A 12,063-nucleotide genomic window follows, 5' to 3' on the forward strand; every position below is an offset into this window, starting at 1 on the left:
AAACACGAAAGTTCACGTGTTTGAGGACAAGCCTAAGGGTTCCTAGGAAGCTTTTAAATTTGTCTTAAGCCTGTATACTTGAATATCCCTACATATTAACCATATGTATACATGTTATTTACACTGTTGCTCTTTGCATATATATAGAATCAACTGTCAATGAGTAAAGTAGTTCTAGAGTTCCTGAAATTCCGGGAAAACATGCAAGAGGCACTCATCATTTAAGTGACAGCTTCGGTGGCCTCGTGGTTAGAGCGTCCTCCTCAAAGTCGGGAGACCCCAGGGTCAAACCCGGCTCGGGTTATACCAAAGACTTTAAAAATGGTACTTCCTGCTGTCTCGCTTGGTGCCCAGCACTGACGGTTTAGAGCAAGACACATATGTTGCTTGCCAATAAGTAATACATATACACAGGTCTTGTACAATATAACGTACGAAGACCTATATGTACCGCAAATTAACTCGCCCTTTGGTACAGTGTTCTTATAGAAAAAATACCTAGTAGGTCATGCACTATTAATGGAAAAAGAGGATAGACACAAAGAAGGTCTAATCTCTGATGGATCTGGGCAAGGTTAACGATTATGGATGAACGTATCAGTAGCCATACCTATGAATTTTTCAACTCTGCTGTTTTCTACACGTACAAATTGCAGAGATTCACTAAATGTAACTGACTGGCGGTTTCCTGCATATATCCTGTACCTTATTTTCAGTGTCACGTCGGTTTGTAGCAGGGCGACGCACCTTTAAATCCCCCAAAACCGGGTATGCTAACAGATATGATATAGTGGTGACACTACATATATACACGTAAAGTGAAAGCAACCGCGACCACGATGAGTTTTGTGTTGCAGAGTAACACGCTGGTGCATGGCTTCTCAGTTTGGCATGGTACATAACCAAGTTGTAGCGTGAGACTTTGTCAAATGCATACATACACATGCATTAGTATAGGCTATACTTTCATGCGCATTTGTGGCTATACACGAAAGCTTTTGGTCAGATTGAAGTATCGCTACCTTCGTGCTGTTATGGCAGCCATGTTGGCAAGATGATCCACATTTTTTTGTTGGTGGAAACCTTCCAGCCCGTAAACCTGTGCTAAATATCTAGACCACAAATTCCGAAAATATGTTTTAGAAAAAGTTGTTTTTCTTTTTGTTTTTGTTTTTTTTTTTTTTTGCTTTCTGATCTGATTAAATCACATTAATTGTGATTGTGTGGTTTGAAACTGCCACGTATATGACTCTCGTATGTGGAGATAAATAAAAACTGATTCAATTTAACGTGGCCCAAAGGGATACTACGTAAAAACAGTTTTGATAACTAGAAAATGATAATAACCTGACAAATTCAACAATTTAATACATATTATAAGGCAAATAGTTACATATTAAATATTCTCCAATCTGGCCATTGTAAAAGATTTGGCTTTCACGAGTATTTTTTTATTATTATAACTCATTCTTATGTCATTTTGAAGCGTCATGCTGCCAGGCTGTGTGTCTTATCATCATCCCGCTCTGTCGTTTCATTGCATCGTGTTGCGTCGGTGTGTTTCTTTGCACTGCGTCATTTTGTCTCTTCGCGCTATGTCGCTTTTTCTCTTCTCAATGTCGTTTTGTCTGCGAGCAATATATGATACACAGGTACTCTGGATATTGCCTGGTCTCTCCAAACGGACTGCATAATAGTAGAATACAGTTTTGCCTGCTGAGAACACTAAGGTTGCGTTCATCCATCCACTGCATGGATGGTTTCCCGTGTAGCTTGTGCTCTAAAATACTGGCTAAGGTGTGTGTTGTTACAACGTCCTGAAAATCAACGATTTACCATTGACAGCGTGTGGCTTATTAAATTAATGAAAAATTCAGAAAATCTACCAGCAAGACTGTGTCAACTAAGCTGCTTCAAACTAAGACAGCCTTCCTAAGGCTTTATGGTGTTCTCGTTTTATCTTTTCCTGTTTTGGCTCCCATGACTGACGCACTGGCAAATTTTAATAATACACAATGGGCGCCAGTTGTTCGAATAATTAAATACCTGTCCAACCGCCTGCGTGTTGTTCACAGACAGAGACGTGCTATGCAAGATTCAACATTAGTGTTAAGATTTATGCACGAGAGTCCAACTCTCAGCATTATTACAGTTTCTGTGAATAAACATTTTGGATTTGGTGCATGTCCTACTGTGGAGGCATGCAAAGGCAACTCGTTTATAAAGTATATGTAGGAATGGCGCGCAGACAGTATGGAAGATATACGGTTAGCCGCTTTTCGATACCCCCCATGGCGACCCTCGTCTCTTTTTTTTTTTTTTTTTTTGCAAGGCAAGCCCGAAGCGCTCCTATGACGTCATAGCTCGCTTGTCAGATGTCAAATGGCTAAAAATAGCAACAGAGTTACCGGGCGTGCAATGTACATGAGGTTAGCTTGTTTAGATGAGGGGCCCTGTTTGATATGTATACAGGCATTGTAGTAGCGTAGACGATTTAAGACTTGCACGAGGGTGAGAAGACCAAAGGCTTTGACCCACGTTGCCGTGTACGACCCCCGAGGACTAAAGCCCTGGGAGACTGCCTGCAGATTTAGCGGGTCAACTTAATACAGTGGACGCTGCCCGGCTGACATCTATTATAATTTTGGCGGCTATCTTCAGCTAACTATTATACGGCGCCTCACTGACGTCACATCATTATCAGAGGTTTATAGCGCGGACCAGGAATCTCGCTGGAAGGTGGTAGTAGTCTGCGTGGATTTACTGTACACGCATCCCTAAAACCCAGCGGCAGAATGGTAAGTTAATGACAGCTTTATCCTTTTTTTTTTGTCCTCAACGGCATATTTGTATCTCCAAGCATGTTAAAGAATTTGTCTAAACCGTAGTACCAACACACACACACACACACACACACACACACACACACACATATATATATATATATATATATATATATATATATATATATATATATATATATATATATATATATATTGCTGTATTAAATATAACGCCTGCATACACACACACATATATATGGATAACATATGGGGACTGGACCAAACGCAGCATCACCAACCGAAACGACAGCGCTGTATGTCATGGTATTTGTATATGTAGTTAGCCCTGCGAAGTAGATAGGGTATGTGTGTTTGATCTGTACATAGCGATCATATTCACCTCGCTATCATATTGTAGGGCATGTTTAAATGTTATATAATACCGTACTGTTACACGTCTTCTTTGAAGTGCTTGTATATACATTGCTGATGTATATGTTATACAATACTGCCTAGGTATATATGTAAATGTCGCTTGAAAGGAAAACAGGAAAATGCATATCGTATTATAGTGTATATAAGCTCTTTTATACACAACAGTGATGCGTCTGGCGTTCTGCTGTGCTGTATGGTATGTTGGTGCTGTATGGCTACATATTGCACAAAGCATACTTTGCCTGTGGATAGCGTTTTAAACCACATGCTGATCCAGAGTGCTATGTGAGTTTATGTTTATACACCTAGTTGTAAATTGTAAATGATGAATAAAGATAACTTACATGCAGAGATTGTATGCCTCTGGACAGAAGGTTATGATTAAAGGAAGAAAAAAACAAGAAAGAATATTTAACTACATCCTGTATCGTATTCGTAGCTTACAAAGTGTAGATAGGTTGAAACGTGTGCAAACGTGTAGCGCGTGCAAACGTGTAACGTGTGCAAACGTATATACTCGGTCATTTCAACATAGTATACATGTATGCTATTACTGATATACTATCAAATTATGTAACTGACTGATGAAGATGTCTAAACACATTCACGTGTATGATGTGTGTTAAAGCTGTACATGTTTATTACTGTTGAAGATTACATGCATGGATAATGCCTATACAGTATGTAAAGCAACTAGGTTAATGTAGGTCAAGCAGATGTACCGCAACTTAGTACGTTACTGTTACTCATATATCTTACCGTATATAGACTACACCAGAGCTGAAAGCAATGTACCACACATAGAGCAAACCACAAATAAGCTAATGTACCCTCCATGCATATTGTACCACATATAAGTTAATGCAACGGACATACAGTAGAATGCCAATGCACCATATGTAATATACATTAGATATAAGCGCTAATATACCACAGTGTACCACATCTTTGCACATCATAACTAATGTACCAGAGTCAAGCTAATTGCCTCTGATATACAATGTACCAGAGTCAAGCTAATTGCATCTCAGTCAAGCTGATGGCACCTCAGGCAAACTGTTTGCACCTCATACACGATATACTTCAGTCAAGCTAATCGCACCTCAGTCAAGGTAATTGCACCTCAGACAAACTATTTGCACCTCGTACACAATGCCCCACAGTGAAGCTAATTGCAGCTCATATACAATGTACCGCTGTCAAGCTAATTGCATCTCATACGCACTGTACCACAGTCAAGCTACTTGCATCTCATACACAATATACCTCAGTCAAGCTAGTCGCACCTCAGTTAAGCTTACTGAACCTCAAATACAGTGTACCACAATCAAGCTAACTGTACCTGGTACACAATATACTTCATTCAAGCTAATCCCACCTCACACACAATATACCACATTCAAGCTAATTACACCTTATACGCATTGTACCACAGACAAGCTAATTGCAACTTAAACACTATGTACTACAGTCAAGCTAGTTGCTCCTCACGTACACCATATCACAGACAGGCTAATCTCACTTCATTCACAATGCGCCACAGTCAAGCTAATCGCACCTCATACACAGTGTACCAGACAAGCTGATGCACCTCATACCCGATTTACCACAGTCAAGCTATTCGCGCCTCATACATAATGTACTAAAGTCAAGCTAAATGCACCTGATACGCAATGTACCACATTCAAGCTAATCGCACCCCATACACAATGTACCACATTCAAGCTGATCGCGCCTCATACACAATGTACCAATCAAGCTAACTGCACACCATACACAATGTACCAATCAAGCTAATTGCACCTTATACGCAACTTACCACAGTCAAGCTAATTTACCTCATACGCAATGCACTACGGTCAAGCTAATCCCAACTGAAACACAATGTACCACAGTCAAGCTAATGAACCTTATACGCCATGCACCACAGTCAAGTTAATCGTACCTCATACACAATGTATTACAGACAAGCTAATCATACCTCATATGCAATCTACCACAGTCAAACTAATCGCACGTCATACAAAAGAAAAAGAAATGTACCAGTGTAGCTAATTGCACATCATACAGAATGTACCAGTCAAGCTAATCGCACCTCATACGCGATTTACCACAGTCACGCTAATCGAACATAATGCACAATGTACCACAGTCAAGCTTATCGTTCCTGGTGCGCGATTTACCACAGTCAAGCTAATCGCACCTCATACACAATGTACTAGTCAAGCTAATTGCATCTCATGCAGAATGTACCACAGCCAAGCTAATCGTCCCTCAGACGTGATTTGCCACAGTCAAGCTAATCGCATATCATACATTATGTACCACAGTCAAGTTAATTGACCTCATACCCAATGTACCACAGTAAAGCTGATCGCACCTCATGCGCAATATACCACAGTCAAGCTAATCATACACATTGTACCACTGTCATGCTAATTACACCTCATACACAATGTGCCACAGCCAAAAGTACTGTTATAAAAAACTTTTCAGAAAATTATTTAATTTTAACGAACGATATCTGTTGTCTAGTATGTCCAGAGTGGATGTACACAAAACTCACATGCTCCTTTTCTGTAAATTAGTGAATGTCACCGAACGCTATCTGTTGACTCTTTGAGCTATGCGCTTTTTACAACACCTGTTGTTTTGGTTTGTTTTATTTTTTTTTATTTTCATTTTAATTAGCTGAAATTCGAAGAAAGCTAATTCAAAACAAATACCACGTGCTACATGCACTGATATACAAATATACACAAATATGTGCATGTCGATAATGACAGCTGGAAATGACGGAGCGTTCCCAAGACGCATGCTCGCCTGTCAACATATGAAACATAACACCACTAATCAAGGACCTCCCTGTCGTTTTGGTATCGTGACGTTAGCTCGCGAAGTTTCATACGCAGCAAAAATGGAGACGATCGAGTCTGGTTTGGGCGGGAAAACAACCATCTGGAAACACAATATGTACATATATATGATATCAATACGTCCCTGCTTTTATTCATTTTCATTTCTTTTTCTTTTGAGGATTCATGTTGATGGTTGTCATGGAAATTACACACACGATTATTGAATAGCAATGATAACTTTGCGACGATGGCTTCGTATACGAATACTTATTCTTGTAAGACATGTACACAACAAAAATATATGGTTCTAAAATGGTTCTTCGTAATAGGAAACGATCCTTTACCTATTTTAGGTGATTGCCTATATATTATTAGCGTATATACTGTGTGATCAGGGAATAGTTTATAACTATTTGTTATGAAAAATGAAAGCTGGTATGAAACCGTTTCAGCATTTCTAAAGCTTTGTACCTGAGCTGAAACAAACGTTATATCAAAGCTCCATTGGAGCAAAGAATGCTATTAAATTTCGTCCATTACTGTATTTCTCTCGAACTTTTCCTACCTGAATTTCTAGACAAGGAAATGACTTAAAGACTTTATCTGTGGCGAAGTTTTGTTTGCTTGACCAACTGATTACAAATCGTGGCATAGGGAATTCCAAGTATGTACAGTTGACAATAAATTTTAACAGGCTCTCAGTTTGTATTCGCTGTCAATGCTACCAGATGCACATATTCCAAACCCTCATACAAAAGTATTTTGACTTCTGGAGCCTATAGTTACACATAAATGTGTCAGAAGAATGTGGCTAGTCCAGGTGTATCAAGACACAAACAATGACCTCGCTGCTTCGATCGACAATTCACCAATAAGATCGCGTGTTCGAATCCTGCTCTCGCCATCTCGGTTTCTGCTTTGAGCCATCACAACTCAAACGTAGTCATGTGGTAAATATGTTATTTTGTATGTTTTTATTTGATTGGTGTTTCACGACGTACTCAAGACTATTTCACTCATACGACTGTGGCCAGCATTATGGTGGGAGGAAATCGGACAAAGTCCGGGGAAACCCACAACCATCGGCAGGGTAAGTATATGATACTTTTCTTTATTATCGTGGAGTTCCACGAGTATTAAGGCACATCCTGATATTTCTGTGTGGGCGGCCACGTGGACTGTTTACATGCGTATAAAGTATCCACAGCTGAAATATAATCTACAGGATAGACGGTGATGTGCGGACTGCAGTGAAAGCAGCGCAGCCAATCAGCCACAGACGAGATATTTTACCGCACCCCCCCCCACCCTATACGCATTTTGAAAAGGGAATTAACCTACATTCAAGTTCGCTCTATATTGTCTGCGAAATTGAAATCAGGAGTTTGAGTACGAGACATCCGTGTGACTGTTAAATAACATAGTGGCGGGTAACAGTCAAGTGTATGTAAACTTCTAAACTAATATCGTAATTCGCTGTGAGTTCAACTCCAGTTCATGCTGGCTCCCGCTTCGGCCGTATACGGGAAAGTCTGTCAACTTCCTGTGGATGGTCGTGGGTTTTCCATGAGCTCTGCTGGGTTTCTTCCCACCATAATACTGGCCGCCGTCGTATAAGTGAAATATTCTTGAGTACGGCGATCAAAGAAATAAATAACTAATATCGTAATTTATGGACAATAAAGCAAGAACCAATTTATTTAATAATCCACTGACTATATTATAGTTTAATTGTTTTGGAAGCTTGGCTGCTTGGATAAATGTTACCCGGCCTTCTTTGCGCAAGGTGTCACTAAGTAACAGTTATGCCCCTTTATTCAATATGGCTCACTCTGAAAAAATAAACTGCCTTTCGTAGATTTTTACAAATTTTTCATTGATATATTTTTGCAGAACGTTAGCGTTACTTTAAAAAAAAATTGTTAAATTAATAGAAGGTCGATTGTTTGAGTGATGCAGAATGTAATTTGTTTTGTGGCACATTATTCCATTAATACGAGCGTAGTCGAGCCTCATGAGCAGTGAGTATGGTGAGAGTGGGAAGAGACTCCAAATTCCATGCCCAATACCGGGTTTGAACCTGTGGCTGAGCGACTCTGAAAGACAAGATACTTTAACCATTCAGCCAAGGCCAGATCCGAATTCTCGTGTATGTAAATGTATAAAAAAGGAATCATTACAATTTTGACTGAGAAAATTTTTTTGAATCCACTTCTTGCTTCGTATTGCCAGAAATCTATTACCTTCACCGGAAATTTATTGTTGGGATGTCTGTATTAAAAATGTATTTGTAAGATGCAGACATAACACCGTATGAATAAAGAACGCCCCGACACCATCTAAATCCACCCCAGCTCACTGCAGGTTAACTGAACCTTTTTGTCACATTAATCTAGGCTCATGGAAAATCTGAAACCCTTGCAAAATAAACCCCTGGGGATTTAAGGACAGGTACTAAATCAATCAACCTCATATATAAGCTACATATGGCAATAAACATTTGACCCACATTTACCTACATAAGCAACTCAACAGTCAGGTAAGAATGCTTCAAATATGTAGGATTGCTTCTCTAGGATGTCTCATTCTACAGACTCGCTACGCTTCGTTTGTCGAAGCCCTGGACCATCGGGAGGTTAAGGGGTTATTTAAGGAGCAATCCCGCTACAATGGGCCTGAGGTTAATCTAATGAGATTGCGAGGTTCGAAACCCAATATAGTGAAAGGTTCACACGGTCACCTGTCATCACAGCGAGTATGAACAGGTTGTTTTGTCATAGCGTTGTGCATCGTTCAATTAATCTGTTGTGGGCATGTCAACATTTTCATGACGTCAGTCAAACACCCACCTACCCATCCAGGTAGTCAGTAAGTCAATCAGACACTCACCTCCCCATTCAGGTGGTCAGACAGTCGATCAGACACTCCCCCACCCATTCAGACAGTTAGTCAATCAGACACCCATCAACCCATTCAGACAGTCAGTCAGTCAGTCAATCAGACACCCACCTATCCATTGAGACAGTCAGTCAGTCAGTTAATTAGACACCCACCTACTCATTCATACAGTCAGTCAATCTGCCAGTCATTCAGTCAATTAAACACTCAGCTACCCATCAAGGCTATCAGTCAGCCAGTCAGTCAATTAGTGAACTAATGTAGCAGACAACCATCCAGTCAGTGACACAAGCTGCTTTTCCAGTGAGTCATTAACCAGTAGGTTTTGCATTAAATCGGTAAACCGTTTGGATTTTCAGCGAGTCACTAAAAAATTTAAGTTTCCCTTGAACTCGTTGGTGTTCCTCTGTCTTAAACTAGTTGTTTTATCATTTAGTCAGATGATCAAATGATCATTCATTCATTCAGTCATTTGGTCAGTGCGACGGTTAATTGTTCATTCAGATTACAATATACCACATGTATATGCCTAGGTAAACAAAACAATCACTGTTTACCCTTTGCTGTAGCTTTAGGAAGGAGGCAGTGAGCTTTTATTACGCTTACCGCGGATGAAATGACCTATTCATAACTAACCCCCAAAACTCAAGTGCAACATGCATTCACAGGCCAAAATTTCATGTTTTAGTTTCTATTTCATTTTTAATTTTTTTTTTTATTTTTTTTTTTTTTTATATTTTATATATTTTTTCTATTTCTTTTTTCTTTTCTAAGGTCACTCGCGGTCATGCGTGAAGCGGAATATATACATTAAGTTTTATACATATATGTATGTGTGATAAAGCTTCCTGTAAGGTATGAGTTATACATTTTGCTCATTAGGTATTCAGACCATGTGAAACGGATACAGCAGCTGTAGAGAGTTTCTAAATGATGTGATAATTATAGGTCTTACCTTAGCTCTGCCTCAAACTAGAGTGTTAATAATATAATCGTGTTTTCAATATATCTTTGAATAGGTCCAGGTTAATGTATGATTTAACCTGGTAGAGGGTACATAAACTTCCATGCGCATAGCTTTAACAGTGTTGGTATGAATACTTTCAGTTCGGGCAGCATTTATGGTTTATACTTTTATGCACATTCCTTGGGCAGTGTTTATGGTGTGTACTTTTGTTCACATGGTTTGGGTAGTGTTTATGGTGTGTACTTTTGTTCACATGGTTTGGGTAGTATTTACGGTGTGTAGTTTTATGCACATTCTTTGGGCAGTGTGTATGGTGCATGCTTTTGATCATATTCTTTGGGTAGTGTTTATAGTTTATACTTTTATGCACATTCTTTGGGCAGTGTTTATGCGTACTTTTGTTCACATGGTTTGGGTAGTGTTTATGGTTTATATTTTTATGCACAGTCTTTAAGCAGTGTTTATGGTTTTTACTTTTATGCACATGCTTTAGGCAGTGTTTATGGTTCGTACTTTTGTTCACATGGTTTGGGTAGTGTTTATGGTTTATACTTTTATGCACATTCTTTGGGCAGTGTTTATGGTGGGTACTTTTGTTCACATGGTTTGGGTAGTGTTTATGGTTTATACTTTTATGCACAGTCTTCGGGCAGTATTTGTGGTTTATACTTGTATGCAGATACCTTGGTCAGTGCCCCTAGTGCGATTCTCCACGGGCCAATTCCCAACACAGTAAATCAATCACTTTGTCAGTCTCTAATATAATAAGTCATTCAACTAAGAAAGCAGTTGGACAGAGATGACTGCGATGACAAATTATGTTTGTTCGAGAAACGGCTCATTAACGGAAGACCTTAGCATTAGTGAGTTAGTCAACCATTCAAAGGGTTATTCATTTAGTCAATGGAGCCTTTATTAGTCAGACATTTAACTCACCACGACTGTCTCACCGAGCAGTGCGAGTTTGTGCAGCCTGTATTATAATACTTCACCTCCACACCGCACTGGAGCACGTTCTACTTTTTGTTGTCTGCTGTGACGTATATTCTGAACTCTGAAACATTCCTGAACGCGGAGCTGGCGCTGCATGTCTACTGACCCATATTTTACGGAGGGAAATTTTCTCCAGTCGAAACATAAATAAATTCTTTGTTTGTCTATGACGTATGTGAGGTGTAAAGTTTTTTTTAAACGGCTTAGGTGCAATAAAACTTTTATCCGACCATCGAAGCGTGATGAGGCATATATGAGATTAATAGGATCAGTAGCGGTAACTGTGCTATACGTTGAACGGGTGGAAACTTTACAGTAACTGATCATTCAACATATTACCCCACCAAGAACTTATTTATTTATTTATTTATTTGATTGGTGTTTTACGCCGTACTCAAGAATATTTCACTTATACGACGGCGGCCCCACCAAGAAGTAAGGTTTTAAAAGATTCCAATGGCCGCGGGATCACGAAGCGGTTTAGACTTAAGTCAAATTTCTTGGTTTGTTACTTTCTGTTATTTTAGCTGAAATTTGTTTCTCAGTAACATACCCAGAATTTACGTTGTCAACCAATATCTTAACCCTTTTACGTAAGAAATGACAATTTTAAACTGGTTTGAAATTTGAAAGTCTAAGATCGCTTCGAGATCACGGGGCCAGGCACTCGACTGAGTTAAGTTTGAACAAACATTCTGAAGTTCAAAAACTTCAGAACATTTAAAATTTTTGTATTCTCTGTTGTAAATATACACCATTACATATTTTAGCGAAACTATTAAATAAATATATGATGAAAACAAGTACAGCTAGGCCAACAATTACCGTGAACCTTGATTGATTGTGATGTCATGTCTGGTGTCTTCAGCATAACATTCCTCTGAGGCAGCACTCTATATACTGTAATGCCTTTAACATTCGGCCCAAAAGGTGCATTTTGAGAGGCAAATAAATTTCCTGTAATATTACTTTTGGCGCTGAAGAGTCTTTATTCCAGTAAGACATCATCCTACCTTCCAAACACACCTCAAAAAAACTCTCAGAATCCGGCAAAATGAATAATTCCTGGACGAAACCGCATGCTATGGGCATAATATCAGTCTGCAGTAAAGGAACCCATAAAGTTTAC

At 39.2% G+C, this 12,063-nt stretch overlaps 1 protein-coding gene across 1 annotated transcript in view; it reads left to right on the forward strand.

Moving 5' to 3' along the window:
• The first annotated feature begins 2,491 nt into the window (after nt 1–2,491).
• The window catches only part of LOC135463848 (neo-calmodulin-like), a 112,325-nt gene continuing 102,753 nt past the window's right edge, over nt 2,492–12,063 (forward strand). The window contains exon 1 of the mRNA XM_064741300.1: nt 2,492–2,798. Coding sequence (XP_064597370.1) covers nt 2,796–2,798 — 3 coding nt within the window. The 5' untranslated portion in view covers nt 2,492–2,795. The remainder of the gene's footprint in view (nt 2,799–12,063) is intronic.

This window comes from Liolophura sinensis, chromosome 3 (genome assembly GCF_032854445.1).
Source record: "Liolophura sinensis isolate JHLJ2023 chromosome 3, CUHK_Ljap_v2, whole genome shotgun sequence".
Lineage (NCBI taxonomy): Eukaryota > Metazoa > Mollusca > Polyplacophora > Chitonida > Chitonidae > Liolophura > Liolophura sinensis.